The sequence below is a fragment of the Pezoporus wallicus genome, unplaced genomic scaffold, assembly GCF_028554395.1.
Source record: "Pezoporus wallicus isolate ANWC-B61680 ecotype Strahan unplaced genomic scaffold, APGP_CSIRO_Pwel_v1 contig_8518, whole genome shotgun sequence".
Taxonomy (NCBI): Eukaryota; Metazoa; Chordata; class Aves; order Psittaciformes; family Psittacidae; genus Pezoporus; species Pezoporus wallicus.
In genome coordinates, this window is record NW_026642458.1 from 695,559 (window position 1) to 709,945 (window position 14,387).

The 14,387-nt window shown below is 37.5% G+C and overlaps 1 protein-coding gene across 2 annotated transcripts in view; it reads left to right on the forward strand.

The window, feature by feature from the left end:
* SLC6A2 (solute carrier family 6 member 2) overlaps positions 1-14,387 on the forward strand; it is a 71,528-nt gene that overhangs the window by 41,821 nt on the left and 15,320 nt on the right. For both annotated transcript variants that reach the window (XM_057430633.1, XM_057430634.1), the window contains 6 exons: positions 2,895-3,033; positions 3,821-3,955; positions 8,239-8,342; positions 9,757-9,881; positions 10,632-10,744; positions 13,484-13,612. In XM_057430633.1, the coding sequence (XP_057286616.1) occupies positions 2,895-3,033; positions 3,821-3,955; positions 8,239-8,342; positions 9,757-9,881; positions 10,632-10,744; positions 13,484-13,612 (745 nt within the window). The remainder of the gene's footprint in view (positions 1-2,894; positions 3,034-3,820; positions 3,956-8,238; positions 8,343-9,756; positions 9,882-10,631; positions 10,745-13,483; positions 13,613-14,387) is intronic.

Sequence of the window (14,387 nt, forward strand, 5' to 3'; positions counted from 1 at the left end):
GTCTATCTAACCCTTTAGCAACTGCTTCTCTCCTCCATCTATTCACATGTCAGCGCATCTTCAGCTAAATCGCAGTCTACCACTAGATATTTTATAGTTTACAGTGCTGCTGGAACAGAAATGTAGTTTCTAGTAGGTAAACATTCATGAACTACTTCCCAGCAACCCTCTGAAGGGGCATCTGTTGGAAAGCTTCTATTACTATCTCCAGAGGTCACAAAGAAAAACAAAAAAGAAAAGGAAGTAAAACCTGCCAGAATTACAGCTCAGAAACAGCAGCTGTCTATGAAGTTTTCCTTGTGTAGTTGCCTAGTTACACAGCTGTCTTGACTGGTTACTGTTTTTCTCTTCCTGCTTTATGATCCCTTACCCTGATTAAGCAAGCAGAACACTTGGAGTGGAGATGCTCCTGAAAATCCTGGGAATCCCACATTTGAAATGGCAGTTCTGGCAAGTGTTCCAGACAGCAAGATACATTGCAAGCTGCTTCTTGGAAAGCAAACACACGAGGAAGTAGGCTTCCTTACAAATCCAGAAAAAACATTTAGGCAAGAAGAAGAAAAAGTTAAATGGGCCCAAAGAATACAAGTTCAGATACAGTTCTTATGTGTAGACATCTAATATTATAATCCAAAGGACTTTCTTTACAACATCCAGCTCCAATACTGATAGCAGCATAACTGTAACAGCACAGATTGCCAAAACCCTCCCAAGATCCTTGAAAAATGTTCTGATCAGAAACTCATGAAGCTTTTCCTGACTGTATTTATCACTGCCCAGCCTGGTAATTTAGAAGGGAGTCAGGCATCCCTGCCCAGGATTCACTTACGTCTGGGGATCCTCTGGCAAATTATACTTTATTAGCAGAAATGCAAATAGCTTTCATTCGCACTCTAAGCAAAGGTTAGAGACCTACCTATTTATTTACATTTAATTAAAGATAATGGGTTTTCAGATGAGATAAAGAAGTCTGTCTCTATGTTTTACTGCTTTCACAGGTAACAGCTATATTGTTAAGTTGGTATATTGTTGTATAGTAAGAGTTAAACTCACCTCATACTTTCCAAATAGGAACATTCTTGAATACATGCCACAAACACATGGTCACTACACTTTTGATGCCTTACTTATTGTTAGCCTTACAATGCAACACAAATGGATCAGCTGCTTCATTCAGGAGGATGCTTTCTACAAGTGTCTTTCATCCAACCTAGGATTAATCATAGAAACAATTCAGAAACATAGAATTTCTTATTACACATGAGAAACTACAGATGTGGAACTAATACAATTCTTAGCTGATCATATCTTGATGCTTTAGGGGTTAAAAGAAAATTGTGTACAACTTTTTCATGTTACTAGATGGATCATTCTAATGGGCCTTAATTTTCCCAGCATGTCTCTATAGTTTAAGTAATACAGAGATATAATTCAGTTTTCCCTATTTAAGTTGTCAAAGGTTTGCCTTATCTTGGAAGTTATTCAACTATCTCATTCAGCTCTGGCTTGATAAGAAAAGTATTTAAGTTAATTCTGAAGCACCATCTATCTAGTAAGAGATTGTATCAGGACAGCCAATGGGTTTGGAATTAGACTCCTCTAATTAGTCTCTGCATGTCTGCAGTCATGCAGGTCACATCAATCAGTTCTTCAGTTTCTCTAAAAGTAGTTACCTACCTAAAATATGTCAAGGACCTCCAAACCAAAGGGTTTCTTTGATTTGATTTGTTTGCATTATCACGGTGGTAAGAAAAGCCAACAGGGATCAACTTTCTGTTCTACCCAAGCAGTGCATAACAAATAAAAGCTGATCAAGAAAAGGGAGGAGGCAAGGAAGGTTCTTTCCATTTTATCTGGATGAACACTGAAACACTGAGAAACTGAATCCCTGAGGCAGCATCCTGTAGATCCATATCAGAACCAGAAGTTAGCTCTGCAATTCACCTCTAGTGCAGGGCTCCAGCCACAGTGCCGTTCCCCTGTGCAAGTACAGCTTTCAGTAAAGCAAAGTATTTCTGCATTTTCTAGATTTGTAAAAGCAGCAAGAGACACTTCAGTAGCATAGATCTGAACTAAAACAAGATCCACTGTAACATCTCTCCCATTTCCCTATGCTGGTTGCATACACTGTGTTTTGACAACTCTAATTGTAGATGTCACCAGTTATGAGGACACTTTTTTACACTTCAATCCACTTCACTGTGTAGATGTCTCAAAAGAATTAGCCTGTCCTGGTGAGCAACAAAATTTCCTCTGCTATCACTCTATTGCCTCAGTGAACACCACAGAGCACTATAACAGTTTAAATTTTCCAGCACTTGCTTTTCCTACCCAGCCACTTTTGGAGCCTAGCAATAGCCTATTTCAAATAGAAATCAAAAGTAATTTTGAAACTGTTCAAGTTGCAGGAATCCAGCTGTTTGCTTACCTGGAATCACAAAATAATTTAGGTTGGAAGAGGACTCTGAAAGTCACCTAATACAACTCCTTACACAAATTCAAGGCTAACTAACTTCAAAAATAAATCAGTCTCAAAGGCTTTTATGGGCCAAGTTTTAAAATCTCCAGTGGTGGAGATTCTCCATCTCTTCATTGTTCAAGCAAGAACCAACAAATGACACTTCCAAAATCCCCAAACACTTCCAGACTTCCAGTGAAGGAGAGTGCTATCATTACGGCACTATGGTGCCAAACAAACATGGGTGGACAGTGAGACCATAAAGGCATTGTAGAAGAACCACAATACATGGCTCCACAAAACAGATTCCACTAACTGCTAGCAATGTCAGTAGGGCAACTACAGCTGCAGTGCAGCATCCATTTCTGCTGCCCATGAGATATGTAAGAGCCTTTTCTCCAAGTGACTTCTTTGTTTCTGTATATCTGGTATGTAGGCGAGGAGTTCTGCACCTGCACGAAAGCCGTGGAATCCATGACCTTGGCTTGCCTCGCTGGCAACTTTCCCTCTGCCTCTTGGTGGTGGTTATCATTCTTTTCTTTAGTCTGTGGAAAGGCGTGAAGACTTCAGGAAAGGTAGAGCTAATATTGTCCTTCTATCTCAACCACCTTCTTTGTCTCGTTTAAGAAGTCTCTTGATTTTAGAAAGCAAGAGGCTAAATCACTGCTTCTGAGGGAGCCATGTGGACCAAACCATGTGAGAGACCTTCACATTTGTACAGTGGAAATACACAATCCCAATTCAGCCTTTATCTTATTTACAAGTTTTACTGGAAATTCTATTATCAGATTATTTTTGATTCAACACTAATGGTCTCATCCAGCAAATATTTTGAAAGACTTTTAAGTTGTCTGAAACATGCCTCCTTTTCTTAGCCAAAAGTACCAATGTTTCAATGGTATAAGATGCTTTGGTTTTGTTATATAATAATGGCAGGAGAAATAGCCAATGAAGTAATTTGAAATTAGTCTTTTACATCTCTCAGAAAACACCTTAACAGCAATTCTAGGGTTGGATACATCTGAGAGCTTTCTGTACATTGTCATGAAGGTGTCAAATAACAGCAGGCAATAAATGTACTTTTTTAGTAAATGAATATGCAGCTGAATAGCTAATCAGTAGTCTAATACACTGGTAATGTGTAAGCATTCCAAGTCTTCTGTTTGTCTAAACTGTCCCCTACTAGTATCAGTAAACATATACATAAAGACTCATAACAGCATTTTGCCCCCAAGACATCCTATAAAGAGCTTCTCCATTGAACTGAATGGGCAAACCCAAGAAAACACTACCTGTAATTTTCACTCCTTCTTAAATCTTCTGTAACAGGTGATTAACCTTTGGGGTCTCTGTTGTCTGCAGGTTGTTTGGATAACAGCCACTTTGCCTTATGTTGTATTATTTGTCTTGTTAATACATGGAATAACCCTGCCTGGTGCATACAATGGAATAAATGCATACCTGCACATAGATTTCAGAAGATTAAAAGAAGCCACAGTAAGTGTACTCTTCTGCTCTCATTCCCTTATTACTATTAAACCTGTTGCCCCTGTTATTACAGATGAAAATACTACAGCTGATTCCTCAAATTATATAGCCACAATTCTGCTTTTGCAGAAGAGCTAGTCCACTGTCCCTAAAGGTCTAACTTTCCAGCACTCTCCATTACAGAACTTTCTCAGCCTCAACTCAAACTGTTCTGATCACAGTAAACCTGTGCAAGGGCAGTTTCAGGTGTGATAGTCCCTTAAAAAGTTCATGCTTTGACTGAGATGCTGTGAATTGCAGTATCCTTTATACATGCAAATTGAGTCATGCAAAAGTCAGTTCTCAAAAGGCTAAGAATGCTGTCAATAAAAAAAAATTTGCTTTTTGAATCATGAGGTTAAATATTAACCTGGTAAACAAAAATCCTGGCCTATGAAAACCTTGCTAAACATACTAAATCAGAACTAACTCACCTAATCAAATCATGGTCCTTCATAAGAAAGAAATTTTCAATAGTATGGTGTTCTTATCTTACTAATGAAAGTAATGTACATTTCACTGTATCATTTAACAACATTGCAAGACATTCTCACTAAATATATACAAACCAACTCAATTTGAGGAGTACCTTGGAACTAAGAATTATTTCATCCATTGTAAAGCCAGATCTAAGAGTATAGTCACTAACTTACAAAGTTAGCAGCATTTCAGACCCACAAACAACAATGATCCGGTGACTAGAGTGATCATACCATTATGCTATTCCAAAAATATCATAAATAATTTCTAAGAGACTGGTCTCTCTGTGAATGGGTCATGAGGCCATTCAAATGGTTGCAAAAGTAAAAATCAATGATGTAGTTCTACCGGAATGAAACAAACTATCCAGAAAATCTTCTGCTTTCAGAGATGTCTGTAATCTGTACATAGTGGCACTGCACATTACCTATGCATCCTATCTTGATTTTTCATAGAATCATAGAATAGTTAGGGTTGGAAAGGACCTTAAGATCATCTAGTTCCCCCCCCCCTGCCATGGGCAGGGACACCTTACGCTAAATCATATCACCCAAGGCCTTGTCCAGCCTGGTCTTGAACACTGCCAGGGATGGAGCATTCACAACCTCCCTGGGCAATCTATTCCATGAATATTTAAAAACACCCTGAGAGTTAGAATACAGACCTATTTTATATACTCTTAGCAAACCAATTCTTCCTTGGCTTTGTGATACTGGATTTGGAAACTGGCGTTTCTTTCACAACAGAAGTTACCACTAGAACCCAGACCCCATCTCACTCCATTTTGAAATAGTCAAACTGAACTTCAGGTATAGGTCTTTCATTCACCTTTGCCACCAAGGCAGTAGCCACCTCAGTAGTTCACATTCATGCATACACATAAATACAAAGATGCAAGGATGAACAAAGTAGGTGCTTAAAGTTTTCTTAAGTATTTTAAGTGCTGTTTGAAAAGAACATCACAAGTTCAAAAAATGTCAATGGAGCTGTGCCAGCTGGCATCAGCTCATAATCCAGACCTTCATAATCATTTCTGCCTTCTGCTTTTGGAAGGATATTCTGTGCACTGCTCCTCCTTGGCTTAATGTTTCTGCAGCTGCTATTTGGATGACCCTGAAGTTATTTGTTTCTAAGACTAATTTTTTTCAGACAGCAACAACAACAAAAAAGTTGCTCAGGAATAATAAAAGACTAAAGATCAGTTATAAGGAGAATTTTCACAAACTGCTTTGGCACATCAGCCTTTCTCCTGCTCGGAGACTGAGATACCTGCTGATGCAATACACTTGTGTGTTTAATCTTTGTCCTCAGGCTCCAAAGAACAGACTCCTGCTTTAGCTCTATGTCTGTGAGTTCCTGAATCTTTCTGATTTACGTTTTTTCTTCTCCCACATGAAAAATCAAACAAAGGAACATTGTAAGTCACAAACAGTAATGACCTCGGCCAATGCTCCTCTGAAAGACCTTAGAGCATCCTGATCTGTGTCAAGCTCTGCTTCATTTTATGGAGCCACATACCGCACAGCACTGAGCAAAGCCTGAGACGTGAATTTTTGGGAATACTGAATCCACAAAGAATGTGTCTATAAAAAGGAAAGAAAGATACTCATATCTCTTAACTAGACCAATACTTAGCTGTGTTCTTTCCTGACTGTCCAGGAGCTACAAAGCCACAATGCTCATCTCCACCACACAGATGGGTACATTAAACACCTGTGTAAAACAGCAGCTACACTTCTGTTCTCCTAAAGAAATGTGTTACAGAATTAAATCATATGTGAGGAAGAGACACTCAGTCTTTTATACACCTTAACAAGTTTCCTGAAGAAACACGCAATGTTTCCTTTTCACACAGCACAGTAATTCTTTAAATCCACATACAGAAGACAGAACATGCACAAAACTTACAATGGCATAAACAACTAAACTATGAAGAAAGCTCAAAAGATGGTGACTGCCTCATGTAAAAGGTTTATATTTTTTTCAGTTTTAATGCATACAAAATCAATACCCTAGTATAACATATGTTAGACTATGCATCAATCAGAAGCCATTCAGCTTCTCGACAGGTACTTGGGCATACGCTTAACTCTTTTGGTAGGCAGCAAGTGCTAACCTCTTATTTGAATCATTAGGAATTAAGCATGTGCTGAACGATGCTTTAATATTAAGAAAGCAATAATGAGTACAATGCCACCGCCAAGACACAACGAGCTACAGAGCCACTAAAAACAAGTAGCTGGTGGCAGTTACAGTGTAAGCAAAAATTATTTTAAGAGAATTCAGGAAATTTGTTAACAACGCAACTCGTAAGAAGCTTTAAAAAGCAAGAAAAGGTACAGGAGGCTTTGCATCACCCTGTCCTGAACTCTTATCCACCTAAGCACTTTTCAGAGAGTACAATCGTCATTGATACCAGCCTTTATGTGGAGGTAGAACATGAAGGTGTAACTGGGTACACAAAAGGAATGATCAAGGAATTAATTTTACAGGATCATTTTGCTATTTAGTAAAAGAAATCCATGATACCTGAAAGCCCTGTCTGAACTGCAGTTTGAGAGAAATCATATCTGCCTATCCACTGGTTTCCAATAAACACGTAGATTGTTCTTCATGTTATGTTTCAAGTACTTAGCTTAAAACTCATAAAACTAAGTTTCTCTACAAATCCAGAGTTCAGTAAATGGTCACAGTCTTCAACACGCAGTAGTTGAAAGCATCTATCACTTATGCCGAGGAAAAAAATTGATCACTAATGTGATTTCATATATCATGTTAGGATGGGATAAGGAAATCTCTCTCCACTGGGCCAAATGCGAGAGCTTAGCTTAAAGCCCCCATGTAGATGGAGCTTATAAGCAGCTTAGATCTGTTAAAATGCCACTGCTAAACAGATACATTAGATCTGATTTTATAGAGCTGGGTGGAGATAAATCCAGTACTTTTTGCAGTCTTGAATTCCAGACCTTTGTTGAAGATTCTTGTTTAAATATCTCTTCATAAAAATTTAATATGTGGAACCCCCAATTAACCAGGGTAAGCTATTTTCAGGCTTCTGCTTCAGGACACCAGCAGCGTGCATTGTTCCTGACTGCTGTCTGCACATGGATGCTGAGCTGGATGGTCACTTTAGAAAATGGTATAGCGGTAATAGCAGGTTTTCTTTGGTGCACAATCCTAAAAATTACCAAGCTGCATCTAAACTGAAATTTAATGAGTACCACAGGAATAACTCCTTTTCCACCTAAGCAGGAAGAGTGACAGATAACATGTGTGGTTCTGTTCACAGCACATCACTTGTGCCTCAGCTTCTGAAACAGGAAAGCATCATATAAAATGTACTAACAATCCCATGAAGAAAGCTCTCTCATGGGAAAGAAAATGTCCTATGACTCATGACCCGTTGTATATTTTTAGTTTTCTGATTGTCCAAATTATCTTGGAACAAGAGCTATTGGAAATGCATTTCTGCCACCCAGGAGAAAAGTCATGCAATCATTTCAGTACTCAGTAAAAGCTCAGAAGCACAGATTCAACTAGTACCCCACACTGTGGTAGCGCTTGCCCACTGCTTCAGCCCTTACCATTTCAGGTTAAGCTGTTCTGGACCACGACTGTGCTCCATGTGACATCTCATGAGACTGAGAAACACACTCCCATGAGCTTGAATGCTGATCATTTTTCAAAAGCCATCTGTCTTGTACACTTCTTGCATTTTCCTGATGTATCTTTTGGACTGAACTGACATTGATAATGTTGGTGTCATTATGCAGGTATGGATTGATGCAGCTACTCAGATATTTTACTCCTTAGGAGCCGGATTTGGTGTTTTAATTGCATTTGCCAGTTACAATAAGTTTGACAACAACTGTTACAGGTAAGACAGCCTGTTCTTTCACATGTTCTTTTACTGTTTCACAGCAATACTATTTTACTTGAACTGCGTCTAGAGTAAGTACTCACATATCTTTCTATCTTCAGTCATTTATCACTAATGCTTAGTCTTGTGCAGACAAAGCAGCCAACCCAAATCCTGAAACACTGTCTTCCTTACTGAAATTTTAGTATCAGGAACCTGCCAACAAATCTGCTGTACAGCAAAACAGAATGGGATTAGGTTTGGACTTTAGACAGCTGTGTAAACTGTGCTTGTGTTTGCCTTTCAAAAGCACCAGTAAGTGTAACAGTGAACACAGGATGAAGTCTTATTGGTTCAGGAACTAAAAGAAGAAGGATTCCAGTTTCCAGCAGTGTTTCTGTGCCCTGGGATTATTTCTGATATTTTATGTTGAGCTCTAATTTAACAATGCACTTTAAATTAAATCAAGTCAGTTTGTAAGTATTTTGCTGAATCACCACCATGGAAATTCAGCCAGAACTGCTCTGCACCTTCTGAGAACTTCCAACATTTAGAAGTCTTGTTAACATTCCGTTTTGGAATGAAAACAATCATAGCTTTAAATTTTCCCATGAAATATAAATTCAGAAAGTACAGGTGTTATAAATACATTGTGAACTGAAGGATGGCAAAAAAAAAAATAAATGTTGAAATGAGAAGGTAACAGAAAATGCATAGATTGGAACTGCCTTAAGCAGACTGAAAGCCAAAATCATGGAACACTTCCACTAACTTCAGAGTTTTGTACTTACCTGAAAGCAGCTTTGGGTTGCCAGCTGATTATTTGCAGTAGGTACTATTACAAGGTTTGAGAACCCTTCAGTTAGAATGCTAACCACAGCAGTCTTCCGAAATAATAGTTACCATCATCTTCAAGTAATTTTACATTTATCTTATAGCTGCTGTGTATTTTTCTTCTGTATTCTAATTTTGATTCAAAATGGAAAAAAATCCACTTGAACCTGAGAAAATACCCCCACAGACTATATGCAAATTCATATTATATAGTTCTTAGCTTAACATATTTGTTCAATATCACTTCATAAGCCTGGCCTTCCGTGTAAGAGTAATCTGTACTTTCATTGAGTACTGTGGTTTAGTTATAACCATAAAAGCACACTTCAATTCAGTAGCATTTACAACACATTGCTTTTTCGTATCTTAATATTTAATAGAGCTTTGTTGGTTTGTGGGTTTAACAGAACTCTGGTTTAAATCCAAATAGTAAACAGAAGTTATTTCCTAACATAGTGTGATGATACAAGCTTTAGGTCATCAAAAGAGTTTTACAATAAGCATTTTGATGAGAATCTTCCTATGAACCAATCCCCATCTATTCTTAAAGTATTTTTTGTTGACTTTTTTCCACTGGGCTGTTCTTCTCTCCATTTAGGGATGCTTTGCTGACTAGTACCATTAACTGTGTCACAAGCTTCATCTCAGGATTTGCAATTTTCTCCATATTGGGCTACATGGCTCATGAGCACAAAGTTAAAATTGAGGATGTAGCTACTGAAGGTAGGAAGTTAATTTTATACTAGTTCTACCCTTTTTCATCCAATAAATGTGTTTATATTTGTTTCAGTGTGTGAAAACCTTATGCAAATTACTTGAATTAGCTTATTTGGAGCTAAAGCTTTGTGTGTATATGTCCTACTGAAAAGTGAACTCTAAGTGGTATTGATTCATCTTGCCTCCTCTGAAATGAAGTTCACAAACATCTAGCTCCTCACAGGTTTAGCCGGTGCAACAAAGCGACATTTACCCCTGCATAGTATGTTGTGAAAGCATTGCTGCTCAGTACCGCAGTTTACTGGTTTGGATGGTTCTCATAAGTTTAGCTGGTAGAGTCCTTTCACTGTTAACAGATCACTCATGATTTCAGTTCCTGTATCTCTCATCACATCCAAGTTCTCCTGCCAAACAGTAAGGTCCACATCCGCACGGCTCCTTCTCTACTACACAGTTGAAAAACAGCTAGCAAGGATGTAAATCCAATAAAAAGATTAATAGAAGTGAAAAAGAATGGGATAGAGATTTTTCTTCTTAGTATGAAACTGTCATGAGTACGTTATTAAAGTACTTTGAATATATTTTTGGTATAACACAAATTTTCTTTTCACAGCTACTCAGAGTGTGATGTGAACTGATGTAAGAGTCTATTTAATCATATTTTATTTTTTTAAAATGAACCCTTTTGTGAGGGTAAGCAACATCATTTGTTTTTTGGTGTTTGTTTTTTTTTTAATCTTTTCGTTCCTATTTCAGGAGCTGGTTTAGTTTTCATCCTGTATCCAGAGGCAATTTCAACTCTTTCAGGATCTACATTTTGGGCTGTGGTATTCTTCATCATGCTCCTTACTCTTGGTATAGACAGTTCTGTGAGTATTTTTTCCTTCAAGCCTTGACATCTTTCATTTACTATTATATTCTGTAACTGGAGAGGTATCAGCCTTAAACAGGGGCTTTATTACATTTTAAATAAACATTCTGTATGTTCCCTGAATCTGTTTTCACAGTCACAGCCAACATACCAATAATACGAATCTTGACCGTATATTTTAAAGGCTCACAATATTTAAAAGGTTTAGGAAAAGATCAAGTCTCTTACAAGCCAGTAAATAATTACTTAATGCTGCTTTTTTATGACCTTATAAGAGGGGCTGTTCACCAAGAGTTATTACTATTTTAAAGTATGACCTAACATCACTGTTTTGTTCTTGCCAAAGAGACATCAAGACATCCTATTATATTCCACTTAAAGGTTGATTAATTTCTGGGGGGCAAAAATCCAGGGTCTTTAAGAAATAGTGAACCATGACAAAGCATTTAACGCATTTAGTAGGATAGGGGTTTCTTACTCTTCTAAAGCGTAGAAGTGTCTTTGGTATTTCTGAAAGTACGCAGCTAATCTAGAAATTTCTTGCTGGAAATGGCAAAACACAGCATTTCCATTGCTTACAACTTTAGAAAACTTCCTTCATTTTCAAGGGCAAGAGAGGGAGAGAATGAATTGACAAAGAGGAGAACAAAACTGAGTAAAATAAGGTTGCAGAAGGAAACTTTGGTAATCATTGGCAAATAGAATGAGATCTTGTGGAGTGAGGCCTGAGCCGTAAAGGTCAGATTTGGGTCTAAATGTTTCTGACTTGTTTGGATTTTTGGATTCCAGCTCACATTCAATAAAGTTTGTCTTTATACACAAATATCTGAATCCTTATTCAAAAGTCTGAGGCACGATTATGTCTGGCTTTGTAGCTTGGCCACTTTCCAACTGTAAGCAAATATGAAGAATGGAAAGGAAGGGTTTAGCACACTGAAAAAGCATGAATGGCCAGTAGAAGAGGGCAGAATTAAGAAGAAAACAGATGCTCAGAAGTGTTTAGATCCAAACCAGTTAACTTTGCAGCAGCAGTAAATTTAAGGCAACAAAGAAATATTTGAGTAAAAAATGCACAAGCCTTTAGATCACAGAACATAGTTTTCTTACAGGTGGAGAAAGCTCTTTTTTGTGGAGCTGACTAAAATAATGTGAACTGAGAAACTGTGGCCAAGTTTAGATTTTTCTGTTTAAAAGGTGAAGAATTTGTTTGTTCATGTTTTGTTCATGATTTTTCATAATTTACTCAAGAAAAGTCAGGTCATAGGGTATTTTTTATGGTGGTCTCCTCAAGTATCCCCCACATTAAGTCCCTGAAGGGACAATGAAAATTTTTAAAGCTAAAAATCAAATAACCCTAAAACTAAAGAGGAATAATTATATAGAACTACCTTTATTCACACATATAAGCATGCACTGGCACAGAAATACAGACATCTGTGCGAAACTGTCAAAATGTTTAAGCAAAGAGAAATCTGATCATGCAGGTTTAAGCAAGAAACAATGAAAAGGACAGAAAATGGAACAAATGTTTGTAGACATTTTTTTAGAGTAGGTATCTAACTTGGCATAGGGAGCTGACAAGAAGAATAAACCGTGAGACATTAAGGAGTGGTCCTTAGACAAAATCATTCAAACTTCCTCTTTCCAGTTTCAACTTCTCCAAGACTATTTAGATGCCAACACAGTTACAACTTCTGAGAATATCAAATATTAACCCATCTTAACTGCAGTGCACTCATTGTTGCACCCATAGACATTAAGAAGTACAAGCCAACATGAGGCTTTGGGACATTTTACTTGTGAATATTAGTTACCTTTAAAAAAAAAAGAAATCGATCCACTGCCTCCACCAATTTGGCTCTAGACTGGAATCATTCACATTGTAGAGAGATAATCCTCTGCTACTGATTTCAACCAAAAACACTGCTTTCATCAAATTCTTACAGGTAAGGGACAGGCTATGCCAGCATGGAATCCAGCCTCCCCAGAACATTAAATACACTTATTTATTATGACAAGGAACCGGAATTTTTTTTTTCAACTTCCTAGTGGAGCAGAGGCAGAATGCTTTCAATGGTGGAAAGAAATTAAAATCTATAACCACCTACATAACCCAGCAATTTCAATGAAAGCATGGAAAGTACCTTTCCTATATTGCACAATAATTGCTAATTCAGGCACAGTGGCTGAAGTTCAGCATTAACTTCCAGAAAACAGAATAAAATTCTTTCATGTTGTCAACAAAAGATATCAAGCTTCCTATGGAGGGAATCTCTCAGATCTATAAAGATTTCTGTCAAACTGGATTTGGTTATTCAACGGCTAAACTGAATCTTTGTTCATTATGTTTCCCCTAAGTGCTTCTTGTGTCTGTCTTTGTGTTGGAATTCTCTTAAGGAGTTTGGTTGCTTAAGCTACCAGCTTTTTCCCCAAAGCACATTAAAATGTATATTATTTTTCCCAAAGTACTGTCTGCTTACTGTCCTGGTGAGCCAAGAAATGGTCACAGAGGATATGGCTACTGAGCCAACAACCATGGCACTTGATGTCCAGCTCTCTCACTCAGTTCTTTACCACAGGTATTAAAACATACCTCCAAATGGCAGTGATCTACAGCTGAAATGTCAGTAATCATACAGTGGTTAGGAATTATTTATACAAGTTGCTTTACATTCTTTGATCTGAGTTTGCAACAGCCGGTAGTGTTCAAGCAAAACTCTTGCCTTCTCTTCGTCAGATGGGTGGAATGGAGGCTGTCATCACTGGCTTGGCGGATGATTTCCAAATTCTGAAGCAGCACAGAAAGCTCTTCACCTTTGGTGTTTCTTTTGGCACTTTTCTACTTGCCCTTTTTTGCATCACCAATGTAAGTACAACAAAAATTTCCATCCATAAACTACCTTAAAAATGCAAGTTTTTATCATTGGATAGAAACTTGAATAGGTTCAGGTGACTATTTTTGTTATAAATTTTAACACTTCACTTTATGGTCAGAACATTACTCAGTCTAAACTACATGAAGTTGCTCCGCTTTTTGCACAAGATTATTAGCTATCAACAGAACCTACAATTCTTTCTTCCAAGGAGCTGTCTGTGCTACTGTTGGTTTTGTTTGGGTTTCTGTGTTTTGGTTTGTTTTTTAATTCATGTTAAATGTAACTGTGTTGAGTGCTTAGTCCTGTGTGAGAAACCAAGAATTTTAAGTGACCATTCACTTGGTCATTTGCCTATCCTCTTCTTGAAGCAAATAAGAAGCATTCACTTCATGTGAAAGAAGTTTAGAATAATGATCTCCTTCACCCGAGGTTTCTTTATGTTCCATCATGTACATAGATCGTATCATTTAACACCAGAAAAAACGCACAAATAACTCATCCTGAACATCTAGTGACCTGTATTTAGTACTACCATCATCCTGCATGATCTGCCTCACCAGGTTTTTTTTTTTTTTTTGCCACAGAATTAAAAATCTAGACAAGGCCTAAGTACTCTTTCCTCTCTATTTGTAAATACGCACAGCTGTTTCAGAAAGCCACATTTCATAAGAGAAAACCAATTTATTACAGAGATTAAAATCACCTACAGATTTAAATTTTCCAAGTGCCCTTTATACCATTGATAAAACCATGCAGAATAATTCC